Below are 16,531 nucleotides of genomic sequence, written 5' to 3' on the forward strand. Positions count from 1 at the left end.
GATTTTTGAAAATGTCTGTACCCTGATGTGAGAATGGTGTTTTTTTTTTTTTTGTTTTTGTTTTTTTTGCATAAATGCTTTTTAAATATTAAATTGTTCATGATTATTTTTACTTGGCCACTCAATATTACTATGAAATTATTTCAAAAATGAAATATATTTTTTTTTATTTTAAAAATGTCAATGAATTTGGAAGACATTTTAAAAATTCCTAAAAAATTCTTGTGTTACTTATTTTTTAAATATTTATACTGGCTTCTAAATCTATTTGTGTATCAGTTGATTCAGTTCCCTCAACTTCTGTATCTGAATTCCAGAGGATCTCAGAATTTATATGCTAAAATTGGACATCACTGGTGGTAGGTACAATCATCTCTGTAGATTTTAAAATCTATTTTCATTCTCTTATCTATCATATTGTACACTCTGTTACAATTACTTAGAAACACAAATAAGGGATGTCCTTACTTTGCTGGAAGGTTTTTAATATAATACGAGGCATTAGTAGTAGTAGTAGTGGCATGTGATGCAAGAAAGCAAGTGTTATGAGCTTATGCAGCATCAGCCAAAAAAAAAAAAAAAAATCACACCATTCCCTCCAAATGCCTGTCCAGTTCCTCCTTAAATTTATTCAACCTATCAACTTCCACGACAGATTGAAGTTTGTTCCAGCAATTAACCACCCGCTGGCTAAAGGCAAATTTCCGCACATCTATTCTACATCTGTCTTTTCTTAATTTGAATTTATGTCCCCTTAGGTTCGTAATCTGAACAAGTGGAAGGATCCAATCAGAATTCAGCGTGCTCAACCCATTCAAGGCCTTATACACCTCAATCAGATCACTCCGCAGGTGCCTAGTCTCCAGCCACTGCAATTTGCAGAACTTAAGCCTCTCTTGGTAAGAGCATCCCTTCATTCCCCTCACCAATCTTGTTGCCCTTCTCTGTACATGCTCAAGCAAATCGACATCCTTCCTAAAATAAGGCCTCCAGACCTGTATGCAGTACTCAAGGTATGGCTTGACCAATGCCTTATACAGAGGGACAATCACCTCCTTTTCCCTGCTAGCAAAATTCCTATATATCATTAACAAAACCCCATGACTTGCCCTGGCAGCCTGTCTGCATTGCTCAGAAAACTTCATATCTGACTGCATAATTATTCCCAGGTCTTTTTCATTTTCTACCACGCTAAGTGTAGTACCACACAGTTGGTATGTTCCTCCGGGGCTACTTCTACCCATATGCAGTACTTTGCATTTGTCAATGTTAAACTTTAGTTGCCACTTCTCAGCCCATCTTCCCAAATTTTCTAGATCCTATTGCAGTAGCGCACTGCCATTACTGTCATTAATAACCCTGCCAACCTCTGTATCATCTGCAAACTTCGACACTAAGCCTGATATGCCTTTATCAATATCATTGATAAATACACAAAACAACAGTGGACCCAACACTGAACCCTGTGGGTTTCCACTAATAACATTAGTCCATGGAGAGCAGCACCAATTAATTACCACCCTCTGTCTTCTCCCACTCAACCATATCCACTCAATCCATTGTAGCAACTTACCCTTAATACCATTCTGCTCCAATTTGTACAGTAGTCTTCCATGTGCAACAGTGTCAAAAGCTTTCCTGAAATCCAAGTATATGATATCAAAATTATTTTTTGTATCCAGTTCCTTTGTAACCACATCATAATATCCAATCATATTTGTCAGACAAGGCTTTCCCTTAACAAACCCATGCATTATTGCTGCTGTCTTGGCTAGATGATCCTGCAATGCATCTTTAACCAGTGACTCCATTGTTTTACCCAGAACAGAAGTTAAACTAACTGGTCTGTAATTGCTCGTGTCACCCTTCGATCCCCCTTTGTGAACCGGGGATACATTTGCATATCTCCAGTCCGTGGGGACCTTTCCTGAGTCTAAGGATGCTCTCATAATTATGGCTAAGGGTTTGCTTAGTTCCTTTGCAATCTCCTTTAATATAACTGGATAGATCCCATCCACCCCAGGTGCTTTTCTTATGTTTAACTTCAACAATTTCTCCTCCACTTTGCTCCCTTATTTGTGTCCGATTACTTGTATTTGTTTATGTTTATGTAAAAGTTATTACAAAATCAATAAGCACCTTGCTACAATTTGATAACCTTCTGTCATTTTCAATCCTTAATAACTCCTCATGTATGAATGTAGATGCAAAATACTCATTCAGTTTGTTTGCTATCTGAGCAGGATCAGCTGCATATCTTTAAAGTAAATAAGGGAAAATCATCCAGTCCAGCTGTGGACCTGCTTTTCAGGATGTTAATAATCCTTGATCTTCTCAGATAAATTACAGGGTTTCGCGTTACTGTGCAAAGTTGCTTTTCATCTCCAGAAAGATGTTTTGGGCGATAATCATTTTTTGGCTAGCTAAAGGATTTCTTCACCCATCCTAGGAATGTTTTTTACCAGCCTTTTTAATCATAGCTTGGCTATAACTGTTTCTTGTTATGCTTTATTTGATTGTAAAAGGAAGGCTCCCCTTTCTAATACACAGAAATTATTTGCAGGTGATAAAAAGGTCATTTTCTTGTAAATGACCTAATCTTACCATCTGCTTAGATATAAAGAATTTTTGGACTTTTTATATGTCACAGGCAGATTCATCCTTATTTGCTTTGTAAATTAATTTGTGGTGAATACTGTTCTTATTGTATGTTATGGTGTTCAAAGTAATTTCTGATAAATCTTAGAGTATCTTCTTTTCCTAGATCAGGGGTTGCAAACCTTTTTAAGGGTACATGCCAAAATTGACTAAATCTTTTAAAAAACTACCATCGTGTGCCGCTCAGAATTTTGCAAAGTACATTAGAGCATCGATTATCCGAACTACCATCGCTCCCCCAAAAAATTGCGGTATCTACTCTCAGTGCACTGGTTGTTATGCTGAAATATTACTCCTCTGCCTAATGCACATGAAGGCCCACGCAGAGGCCTTCACTGCACTAGAAACTGCAATGGCATAGTGTGAGTAACAGGCTGAATGCAGTTCTACACAGATACTGCTATTAAATAGGATGAGAGATCTTGCTGCAAAAAAAAAAAAGACATTCTTGCATAGTTCAAAGAAAAATTCAAGATTAAATATTTTAAAATATAAACCTTCCCAATATTCATTATACTCTTATTTGTGTCCAGTTACTTGTGTTTGTTTATTTAGTTTATTTATGTTTATGTAAAAAAAAGTGTGGTTTACAGTTGAAACTATGTAAAACGATTAGATAAGTTCAAAATGAATATAATATACATTGTTTCTTCAAAATGTTTTGGTTATTATTTGCAAATCATTTTCTAAATGGTTATTACCATTTGTAAATAATAACCAAAAATTATTTTTTATAATACTTCATATTTCAAAATACAGTGTCATTTCAAAATACCTTCCGTACAATAATTTAATTCTGGGCTTAATTGCACTTCGTAAAAACTGGATATTCTCATGTATGTTTGATTATCCGAATCAACCTTGGTTCCAATGAGTTCGGATAATCGACGTTCTACTGAATTTTTATTTTTCCCATACCCAAAAAAACAATGAAATAAAAGACATTATTTCAAAGATGCTTTAATAAAGATATTAAAATAAAATCATAACAAAAATGTAATTTTTAGCTTACAGAATAAATTTAATATAAAATGATAAACCTCTCCTATATTATAAATATAAAACATCAGTGAAACTTTCGTTGCTACACCTTTGACGACAGATACTTTACATCAGGCTTATATTTTGTAACTTTTAGAGCTATGCATGCAGCACTGATTTCATACGTAAGACTACTACTCCTTAAAGTTCATCACTGAGAACAACGACTCACAAGAATATGCTGTGAGAAATTTGTTAGTAATGCTGTTGCCAGATTTTTTAAACAGACAGAATTTTCAGAAATGGAATTCCAAACTTTTAATACCTCATTTTCTGCAATTTTCTTTGCTAATCTTGTCACTAATTGTTCCCTTTCAGTATTTTCTAAATCAGCTCTGAGGTCAATAAATTTTTGCCTCCAAATTGAGCTGCTCTGAAAATCAATCAATTGCATCTCAATCGTCCAGGTCAATCCACTGAAACATTTTCAGGTTCAGTTCAGCTAGTTTTACATTGTCTGCAAATTTAATGAATTTTGCAGTTTCTTCCAATTCTCTGAACTTGACAAATCTTGAAGAAAACTGTTCAATTGTTGACTCAATTTTTTTGGGATGCTCTGAATTTTGAATGCCCAAAAAATAGGTTCACCACCCCTTTCCTAGGTTCATATTGTAATACTCCTTCCATCGTGTCCTCTATTTCAGTAAATAAGGCCAGTTTGCAAATTATTGATAGCGGTTGGACAGAAATTTGCAAGTGGTGGTGGTGGTCATGCTTGGAGCTTAGGTTACTATAGAGAAGGCCCAGCTGTTGACTTCTAGTGAGCGAGAGCGTATTGCTAAACTAGCACAAACTACTAGTACTTTGTCTAGTGTTCTTGCCTTCAGAAAGGCTGGATATGTGTATATTAAAATCATCACAAGTAGTGGCATGCAAGGCATGTGAGTTGCTGCAACCCAAGTTAGCAATTTGGTTCTGCTGTCTTTATTGTAGTTGGAAGTATGCTTACAGTTGTGAAAGTCTTAACTAATAATTGTCACATAGTACTTCAGAATTGGATTAACAACTAATGTAATTGACTTCATCCTCACTAACAGAAGATATATTGTGAATGATGTTACTGTCCTGAAGAAGGTAAATGTTGGAAGTGATCACAGAATAGTAAGATGCACACTTGATGTAGATGTAGGAAAAGAAAGGAAAAAACTGACTCGAGTAAATAATACAAAGGTCTTTGAGATAATAGAAGAGGAGAAAAAGCAGTATGTACTGGAACTTAAGAACAAGTTAAAGCTTCTGCAGATGGTTAAGTGATAAAGCCCAAGAAACCTATAGGTAAAAAGAAATCCAAAGAAGAAAAAAATTAGTCAAGAAACACTTGTCATGATGAACCAAAGACAACAAATGAAGAGCAAAATAAACACTGACGAGGAGAAAACTGAGTATACAGAGTTATGCAATGCCATTAGAAAGAGACTCAGAGAGGTCATAAGAAGATTTAACAAAAGAAAAGTAGAACAAGCATTAAGCGAAAACAAAGGACTTAAATCAGCAGCCATGAGCAGTAATACAGAAAGACAAATGATATTGAAACTGAAGAATAGCGATTGTGTACTTATAAATAGCAGAGAAGGCATAATTCAAATAGCAGAAGACTACTATAGAGAATTATACAAGGAGCAAAGGAATGATGCCAGCAGTGGGGAGGATGGATCACAAATTAGTAACATATACAACATACCTGATATCCTTCCTGATGAGGTAGAACATGCATTGAAGAAAATGAAGAATCAGAAAGCCCCGGGAGGAAGCTGAAGCTGAATAGAGTTGTTAAAATTGGGAGGAAGACACAGGACACAAAAACTGCAAGGCTCTTCACAAAATGCATTAGAAAAGGTGTGATGCCTAATGATTGGAATAATGCAACCATAGTTTTTCTGCATAAGAAAGGAGATAAATCAGAAATTAGAAATTATAGACCAATTAGCTGGTTATCCCACATCTACAAGTTTTTCCCAAGAGTCATTACTAACAGATTAGAAAGAAAACTTGATGAGAATCAACTGAAAGAGCAGGCTGGCTTTGGGACAGGATTCTCAACTATGGATCACCTTCACGTAATGTCACAACTAATGGATGAATATAAAACACCATTATGCCTGGCATTTGTGGATTATGAAAAGGCATTTGACTCCATACAGCATAAAGCAATGTTTCGGGCACTGGAAAGACAAGACATAGCTACCCCATATATTATGATTTTGAACAAAATATATGAGAACACTAAAGTTGTTTACTGCTGCCCTTGAGGAAGCTTTCAAAAAATTAGACTGGTCATCGCAGAAAGGAGTCAATGTGAATGGAGAGTACCTATACCATTTACGATTTGCAGATGACATTGTGGTCATAAGCCATGATCCCAAAGAATTGGAGGAAAATCTTAATCGGTTGTGCACAGTTAGTAAGGATTTTGGACTAAAGATGAATATGGCTAAAACAAAAGTAATGATGAACAAGTATGCCATAGAAAGGGATATAATGAATGAAGGAGCAGTAATTGAAAAGGTGGAATCATATACTTCTCTGGGACAAGTCATCAGCTGTAATAATGATAAATTGCTGGAAGTCAAGAGAAGAATAAATTTTGGATGGATAGCATTTGGGAAATATAGTCACATACTGAGGAGCAATATGCCAATTTGTCTGAAACGTAAAATAATGAAACAATGTATACTGCTAAGGAAGAGGAGAGCCTGTAGAGCTTACATTTTATCTGTTGGTTTAATTGTAACATTTTGAGTGAAGGCTTAGTTTTTTTTTTTTTTTTTTTTTTCATTTGCTATGTTTGGTTTATTGAATTCTGAGGTTTCGGCAAATAATAAATTTTCATTGATATGCCATGGGGACCAAAGGCACTCCAATCTGCAAGGATGCCTATATGGATAACAAGAGATTATCTGAGATCTATGTGGATAGCAAAAGATTACCAATGATGAATATGTTGCAACTGTTTGTGGCCTTGTTTTGATTTTTGTTTCTTATCTGGTGTTAGTATTTATCTTATTGGTGCAGGCCCGGCATTAGGGTTTTTTGCATCACTCTGCAGAAATTTGTTTGGGACCCTTGAAGATTGTAATGAATACTACAATTTTGATTAAATAGGAATGAAAATACAGGCAACTCTCGGTTTACGAACATTCGATACAAATAACGTCACAATTCTTTCAAAATTTCTTAAAGTTGCCAGTAGGATAGAGTTCCTTATAAAACAAATTGCCAAATGTATAGTGAACATAATTATAAGATTTACATAAATAAACTTTAAAAATGTATTTATTACAATAATTATCAGAAAATTATTATATTGAACTGTTGGTTAATAAAACTAATCTAGCCATAAAAAAACATTGGTTTACATGCCACTCCGCGTCAAATGTTGAACTCTGATGAAGATATTGACGAGTAAAAGTTGAATACATATGTTATATTATGTTAGTACTCATTTTCTTTATTTCTATTTTGTCACTCTGTGTTTTTAATTAAAATTAACAAGTGCGATAGCTTGATTTTTTATTATTTTATTTTAGTTTACATTACCTATTGTATACGATAAACCATAATGCATGCATACATTATAGTAAAGCTTATTATATAGACCATTTGATGTTTAATACATGGTTTTAATGCTTTAAAATGGCTGCTAATGTATACAATACATATTGTAAGAGGTCAGGAATGCAAGATGCACATAACAAACAAAACATGTAACGAACAACATCTTGGAACAGAACTCGTTTGTAGACCGAGAGTTGCCTGTACGTTTTTTTATTAATTTTGTTTACATCAGATGCATTTTCACTTTGTGCTTTAATATTGACAAAATCATGTACAAGTTCAGATACATTTAATTGTTCTATAGATATCATTGCCTGATTTACAAGCCTGTCTTGTGACATACCCCTGATCTTAAATAGTTTTTAATGAGTTTTAATCTGGAAAATTATCTCTCTCAGCTTGTGTCACTCACTGGAATTGTTAATAAAATTCTTAGGGATATTGTCAAATTTGGAAAAGGAAATTTATTTGTACACATTAATTTTAATGTTTCATAGGGATTTTTTAAATTTATCTGAATCCAATTTAAAAAGATTCCTGAATAGACATATTTCACTGAATAACTCAGTTCCATTTGTGTATTTGCAAATTGTTACAATTCTGTCAAAGTTTTTCATGATCAGAATCGCTGAGTTGATATAAATCATACAAAAACTAAACTGTTCGTTGTGTTGTGTTGTGTTGTGTTAGGTATTCAAATCTTTTGTTTAGGGAAGACATCACAACATCTAAAATGGTGTTGAAGAAATCTACTCAATTTTATCTTCCGGCAATTGTAACGATCCTTCCTCACACTTGTTGTCAAAATGCTTACTCCGCAACCCCCCCCCCCCACACACACACCGGTAAACTCGTTCGATAGTTTGGAAGTTTAGTATAGCATCAAGATCTTCACAAAGTTCTTTGGCTTTTTGTTGAAGTTTCTCATAGCTGGCATCAGAACGACAGTTCGAAATAAAAGTTTTTGTAAATTTTTTATGGATGTCAGTAATACAGCCATGGTTGCACTAATATTTTTAAGTATTTCACTTACTGAATTGATATTATTTAATACGTCAATGCTGTAGTATCAGTGAACACAAAAATTTTAAATCATTTAGCTTAATGCACAATTTTTTTGCATCACATCGTGTTTCTTTAGAAATCATTTTAGTGCAATAAATTTCATATAGGGAATCATATTTCTCCAGTTTGATGCCTTAGAAGTCACAAAACATCAATGTCGCTTTCCCATCGGGTATTCGCAACAGGCTTCAATGTCAGTGAAGAAATGTTTCTTGAGTACTTTTCAGCATTTGCTGATCCTGTGAAAAATTTTTATATTTCTTGTACAGTTCCAAAGAAACTGTTTGTTTCTGTATTTACTTTAGCTGCATCATTGCATTGACAACTAAATTGAGGCTGTGGACAGCACAGGGTACAAAGATGGTGCTAGAGTTTTTGTTTAAAATCATTTTTTGTAGTCCATGTTCTCCATCCTTCATATTTGCACTGTTATAATACCCTTGTCCTGTTGTGTTGCCAATATCCAGATTCCAAGCTCGTAATTTGTTTACAGTAGAGCTACATAAACCTTTGCCGGTTGAATCCAATATTGGAAAAATACCCCAGGTAGTTCTCTTCAATTAATACTGCATCATCTGAACATGAAACATAACATGTAATAACTGACATTTGCTCAATATGACTGACATCCTGAGTACAATCCAATATGATAGAATAATATTTTACTTTTTTATTGCAGTCAAAATCTTCTCAGTGATAGCATTGCCAAATAAATTAATTTTATTTTGAATATCTTTGCTTAAATAATGGCATTTAGACTCAGATCTTAAGGTGCTTTCGATATGTGTTGACATAACAGGATTGAATTTACCAAACAATTCTATTAATTTTTAAAAAGTTGCAATTGTTTCTCTTGAAAAGTTTATCAGATGAACCCCATAATGCTAAACATTGAGATCTAAGATATTTTACAATTTCGATAATCCTTGAAATGACATCTGTCCAATATTTCTTCTTCAGTTTGCATAATCTTTCATTTTGTGCATCAGTTGTGGTTTTATTCATAAGATTCTTGCTCAAGTCACACCATTTTTTCAAACTTCATATGACCAATGCTTGTTTCATGTGTGTGAAGAGCATTGGATAGATTTCTCCAATTATTGTAAATGGTCAACACAAAAATACCACCCAAATCGCATAAATCCGTTTTCAAAAGTAATTTGCAAGAAAAATAAAATGCGTAGTCTTCGGAAGGTGAATACACCAGCCAGGTTCTCGGAATAATTTATTTTTTGATTATAATATACATTACTAAATTTATGTCCAGTTGAATTTCTAGGATACAGGATATTTCTTTTGAACAGGTGCCAATTCTGTTAAAATGATGCATAATTGATCAGTGAGTTTTGGCCACTTTGCAAGATCTTTTAATTGAATTTGTTCCTCCACAAATGTGCCCAAATTAAATGCCAATTCACATTGTTCTTTTAAGCTGATTGTTATTTCTACTGAGAATTCATTACAGTTGGTTTTGATGTTTTTTTTACCAGAACCACTGATGATTTGAATTTTTTCCAATGTAAATGTTGAGAAATCTTACATAGACATGAGTTTGTTCCTGAAGTACACGATAGATTTTCAGAAGTTTGAGTGGTTGAAAAGTAATCATTATTAAGCAGATAACTGCTTAAGTCATAGATGTTCGGTTGTGTGAAAGAAACTTCATCTTGATCATGAACTGTTTCTTAAGGCCAAGAATTTATATTTGCAGATTTCAATTTTTAATGTAATGATCAAATGCTCCAGCTTGTTTTCGAAGAGCTTCTTCTTTTGTAGCCTTCCTTTTTCTGTTTTGCACACCTGAGAGTTTCTTTTTTGATTCTAATTCTTCCATTATATTAAAATGAATCTTAATAAAATAAATTTAATTAATATATAAATGCATAAGAAGAATTATAACTTTGATTTAATACGGCATAACTTATCTGAATTATCTAACTAAACAATGTAAAGAACCTCATCTTATATGTACCATCTGTTTTTATGATGCCATACCACTTTTATATATTTTGTAATAAAAGCCATCATTCTGACAATACTAGGTTCCTATATAGTATTGTTGCTTCAGATATCTGATGCAGTGAAATCCCGTTGTTACAAAAGCAATATAATGAAAAATTCAGTATAATGAATTTTTTTATGGTCCCAACATAAATCCATAAGAAATAATATTAAGCAGATCTCAATGAAATGAAAAAACTGCAACGAAATTTCTGATTTTTATGGCGGAATTTGCTATTCTTCTATTGATTTTTTTATAACTAACTGAAAATTATTCATGCAATAAAATATCAGAGTTATAAAATGTTTTTAGCTCATTAGAAAACCTATAATCAGGGTGCTAGAAACCAATAAAGATAAAATGTTACAATGAGGCACCTGGTAAGCTTTTAAGTTTTTGATATCCTTCAGTTAGTTGGAATCAAACTGCAGTGAATACATGAAAATGTGAAAATGATTTTTAAAAAAAAGCAGTTTATTCTTAATAAAAAAGAAAAATTATCAAACAAGTTGAAAAAGAAATTTCACGCAGCAGTTCATTCCTACCATATTAACAACTCTGAAAGATGGAGAGATTTTAGTATAATAAGCAATGTACTGATTTGAAATAAACTAGTTTATTTTTCTTTCATGTATAATCAAAATCTGTATTCATTATATATGTTTAATAAACTAGAATTAACAATTTTAATTCTAATTTCAAAGTAATGAAATTTCAGCATTACGGAAAAAAAATTTCCTGGTCCCTTTGAATTTGTTATAACAGGATTTTACAATTCGGAGAAATCATTTGTTGATAATTTACAAATAAGTTCATAATTTTGAGTGTGAACGAAGTAATTTAGCAAACATAAAAAAATTGATTTTTGAGTTTATTTCCTTTATCACCCATAATAAACAGAGATAGACTAACAGTTTCTAATTTTGTATTCTCTATCTGATCCCTCAGCAACTTTTGTGTTGTGTAGTGTACATAAACAAATTTTAGCTGCAGGACAGCATCAATATTAACCAAAATAATTTAAAATTTTATTATTATTTAATAAAAGGAGGTACTTACCAAGAACAAAAGAATTCAGCACCACACAAACTGAAAGACACAATTACTGTTACAGAGTGTCAAGCACTGATATAGTCTGTATGCATGGTTGTTGGCGTCAAGTGTAGTGCAGAGCATATACATATCAACGTACGTTACAATTTATACATACAGCTAAGCTGTGAATAAACATATTCACAGCTTAAGTGCATCGCGAAATAGGGCACTATTTCGCTCTACAATTCAATAACAATTTGTTTCTATATTGAGATTAAAGTCGCTATTTGGACTTTGAGATATTTTTATTAAATATTATTATAATAAAAATTTTGAATTTCGGTGCCCCTATGCCCTGCTTACTAAGCTTACTATGTTTCACCGGCCCTGTATGAGTGACAGTACAGCTCAATGTTTGTTCTTTGAATCATGATCATGAGAGAAAGAAAGATGATTTCTTATCCACAGCTGTAACACATATTGACATGAGCTTTGTAATAATCCTCCATACATTCGTTCATATCCCACTCAGCATTGAATTTGCTTATTTGAAGGAACTGGTATCCATTTCTGCGATCCAATACAAATATCTGGTTAGCAATTAGAAATTCATTTATTACATTAATTTCTGAAGTATCACTATTGTTATTGTTTAGAGCAAATGCATCATTACTCATTAGTTGAATTTTAAGACAAACTAAAGTTTGCACACTAGGCTTTCATTATTGTAATGCTCCCTGTTAGAGAAGTCTGCTGTTCTCATTTAAGTACCACCACCGAGACAAACCATTTCTAAGTTATTTGACATCTCATCATTTTTAGGTATCCAAAGTATAAGAACTGACAACCAAATATGAGAAATGCCTTAAAATTTTATAATTTCTCAATATCATAATTCAATAAATGGTTTCATCTGTTCTCAGAATCTGATTCTCTATAATCACCTTTGCTATAATCTGATTCTCTATAATCACCTTTGCATCCAGTGAAATTTCTTCGACATTGCAATTTAATTGCAAATCTGTCCTCAAAAGTGGTAAGCAAAAAGAGCTTTGTAGGTCATATTAATAGCTTAAATTAGCAACATCGGCTTAGAAGTGTTAAACTTGATACCATAATGTGTAATTCTGAATTTGGATAGACTTCATATAAAAAAAAAATCCTCTTTAATGGAACAAATTGGGGTGAAAAAACAATTGCAAATTAATAGTTCTAAATGGGATTTTATAATAATCACTCTGGTTTACTGTTTTGTAAATTTCTATTTGGATGGGAGTTTGTATGCATTATTCAATATATGAAGAATGTTAAAAAATAATTTTAAATGAAATTTTTTTCTGCAGGTATTAGCTTCCCCTCTGCAAATTTACTTTAACGATAGAAGGTCAGTTTGGCAAGAAAACAGACAACATATAATTGATAATTTTGAAGTACTGCCATTTTTATTTCATGCATGTACTGAAAAGTTGACATTTTATTTGAAGTGCACTTCAATATTTATTCCTCCCATTTCTGGAGCTATATCATCAGTGAGGCCTTATAATGGGTGGTCACATATTATCATACCAGGTAAATGTTTATATATTATTTTCCTTGGTTAAAAATTAATACTTAATATTATCAAACTGTTTATTAAACTTTTTATGATTTTGTGTATCATTTAAATGATGTGGTTTGAATCAATATTACCTGAATTTATATTGATTTTTATAATAAAGTAAGTACAGTGGACCCCCACTTTACGATTGGTTCACTGTACAATGAACTCTTCATTAAATGCTGTTCACTATATGATATGTAGTAAGTGCCAGTCATTGTGATCACTTTTGTGAATTGAATTTTAATTCTAATAAGCAAAAATAGGAAGAATCTTGGCCACGGGCTATAAAAGTAAAGATATAAAGCAAAAATTTACACTTTATTACCTTGCCAATTAACATAATTAAATGAAATGTGAAAATCTGAAGAATATTTTCCACAGGTTAGCAAAATAAAAAAAAATTTACGCTTACATACATAGCTTAATTAATACTGTAATATACACATACTAACTAATTGATATTTCTGTTCATTGACCCTTTTTTTAGGTTGTAAAATTTAAAACAGTAAAAAAGATAAGCAACCAATAACAAAGAACACGGCACTCACAAATTGCAACTAACATGGTATGTGCAAGTAAGATGCAGGGTAACAAGTTTATGAAGCTTAAAAAGTAGAAATGAAGAGAAGATTCTGAAAATTTGTATGTTTTTTTTGATGTGATTGAAGATTTCATGGAAGGGGAAACACATTTCACCATAATACGTAAAAACCCACAGAATTCCAGATATTGGTGTTATCACAAATGCAATAAGATCGAGTTTACTACCATTTATAATAGATTGCGCTAACAGAAAAGCCCAGTAAACTGCAAATTGTTTTTATTGTTTTTTAGTAATGACCTCCAGAAATGTGCTTTAGAAAAATATCACAAAGGCAATATCGCAAAGACAGTGTTCAGTCATTCACTAGGCCAGATCAGGTGATTGCTGTTGGTGCGCAGCGTGCATATGGAATTGCTGCCGGCACTTGTATTTCAAAACTACTGACTCCAAAATCGGGTGTAGCCTTGTACCTGTACTGTGATTTAAAACTTTGTGACAGCTGGATATATTTAGGGACTCTAACCATAGGCAGTGATAGTAGTGTCGAGAATCGTCAATCACCTCACTATCACGCCTGGGGTTGAGGTCATGATGAGTTGAACAAAATGTTCTGCAATTGCAGAGTGTTGAATCACCCAACAGATGGGCCTGTCATGTTCTACGAGGCGGTCCTGAAGATGTCTGGAGCTTCCCTTACATAGCAGCTGCCACGATGGCAAGTAATCCGGTATATAATGCCGCTGCGTAAGAGGGGGTGATGGGTGTTTTTAATCTCGAGACCAGAGATCGTAAACTCCTACCAGGAAGTTGTATGTATTTCATGCGGTACTCACGCAGGATCTTAGTAATATAGTCTGAGATGCCCAGCTAATATGGAATATAAGCAATAGGTGCACTGTCACGAGGGCCTCAGATGAGTTGCAAGCTTTTGTGCTTGTAATGAGCACCTGTCTAACACGCAGTCTGGGTATCCACAATTGTTGAGGTCAGATTTTACTCTAGAAACCTCGGTGCACCTGGCTTCCTCTGAGCTCGAGAAAGTAGAGTGCGTGCAGTGCTGTTTAGATGACAAAAGGGCATGGACTGACTTGTAGTTCGTGAATTGCCCACACTATTGGTTTCCGGTATACTGAGGTTTTCAGACGAGAGAGCCCACTCACCTCACTAAAACATCCAGGAAAGGAAGTGTCCGGTTCGTTGTTAGAGTGCCTCAACTCCCTATCCCCCTCCATCCAGTTCACTTTGGAATTGGAAGCGAATGGGACACTTCCTTTCCTAGATGTTTTACTGCTTCCACTAGCTCTACTGTATTCTCTTCTTCTAAACCATGGAAAGCAGTGCCACTCTACTAACCAGTAATCATGTTAACCAGCGCATACTTATTTCACTTTACAATTTTCTCCGACCAGACTACGTGGTCCTTCCTCTCAGCCAATAGCAGTGCTTGTAAACGTGCTAGTGACATGTTTTGTTTTTGTACCATTTAGTTGAAGTGATTTTTTGTGTTGTGCTTATTTGACATAAATTTACTGTATTGCATTCAAGTATGACATTGTGTAAAAGAAAAGAGATAAATAGTTTAGTCATATAGCAAAAATTTCAGCATCCGAGGGCTTGGAACAAATTACCAAAAAAATAGTGTGTTATTGGGTTCACATTATGATATTTTCACGATCCAATGGTGTCTCTGGAACAGATTAATATCATAAAGTGGTGGTCCACTGTATACAAGTATAGTCATGGTACATATGCTACTGCAAGAACATCATTACCACTATCAACATTATCTGGATTTATATTGATTTTTATAATGAAGTAAGTATATAAGTATAATCGAAGTAGGTATGCTACTGCAAGAAGATCTAGAAAAACTAGGCAGATGGGCTGAGCAATGGCCACTGAAATTTAATATTGAGAAATGCAAGTTATTGTGCATGGGTAGCAGTAATTCCAGATTAACGTACCAACTGTGTGGTACTATCCTGGGGGTAGTGGAGTAATTGTGCAGTTTTCTGAGCAGTGCAAAGAAGCTGCCTGGACAGCTAATGAGGTTTTGTCAATGATATACAGGAATTTTGCTAACAGAGATAAAGCAATGGTATCCTTTTGTATAAACAAGGGTTAGGCCACATTTTGAGTACTGCATACAGGTCTGGAAACCTCATTTTAGAAATAATGTGATGTTGGTAGGGAGGACAAAAGGATGCTCTTAAAAAAGAGGACCCTTTTGGTCCAAAAAAACTTCAGTTGTGCAAATTACAACATCTGGAGATTAGGCATCTCAATCACATCTCAAAATGTGATTGAGCTGTTTCAGGCTCTGAATGGATTCATTAAGCTCAATGCTGATGGCATTCTTCCTCTTGTTTAGAAGGCTGCCCAAGAAGGCAGACTACACAAATGAGGGGACATAAATGCAAATTAAGGAAGGATAGTTATAACATAGATTGAAATCTGCCTTTGGCTAGTTGGTAGCTGATTGTTGGAACAAACTTTCCATCTGTTGTGGAAGTGGGTAGTTTTAATGAATTCAGGGCAGAACTAGACAAACTATTTGAGAGGATGGACAGATAATGTGGGAAGGATTTTTTTTATTTTATTTTATTATTATTATTATTTTATTTTTTTTTTTTTTTGATGCAGTATAAGCTTTGTTTCTTGTATCATTTTCCACTATTAATACTAATACAATACCAGGCTATCTGGAACTAATTTGATTATAATAGTAATGGCCATCCTTTGAAAATCTATCAATTATTGATAAAATGGCTTCAAAATCCTCTAAAGAGAATTTTGGAACTATTGTCTTTTCTTAAAAGGAAAGTACTTTCCTTTGTAGATAGAAATTGTGTAAGCTTAATACTAATAAACATGAGTTAATAGAAAAGAGACTATAAGAGGGGAAAAAACATGAGAAGTTACAAACTTTATGAATTCTCATACCATAATTCTACATCAGTAGAATTATATTCAGGCTAAACTTACTTAAAAGAAACAAACAAAACATAAAAAAAAAAATTTTAAAAATCAA

At 33.5% G+C, this 16,531-nt stretch overlaps 1 protein-coding gene across 1 annotated transcript in view; it reads left to right on the forward strand.

The window, feature by feature from the left end:
• Nucleotides 1-16,531, forward strand: part of Ino80 (chromatin-remodeling ATPase INO80) — a 672,466-nt gene that overhangs the window by 500,368 nt on the left and 155,567 nt on the right. The window contains exon 28 of the mRNA XM_090376565.1: nucleotides 12,700-12,925. Coding sequence (XP_090232691.1) covers nucleotides 12,700-12,925 — 226 coding nt within the window. The remainder of the gene's footprint in view (nucleotides 1-12,699; nucleotides 12,926-16,531) is intronic.

This window comes from Mastigoproctus giganteus, chromosome 6 (genome assembly GCF_048544385.1).
Source record: "Mastigoproctus giganteus isolate SK-2022 chromosome 6, ASM4854438v1, whole genome shotgun sequence".
Taxonomy (NCBI): Eukaryota; Metazoa; Arthropoda; class Arachnida; order Uropygi; family Thelyphonidae; genus Mastigoproctus; species Mastigoproctus giganteus.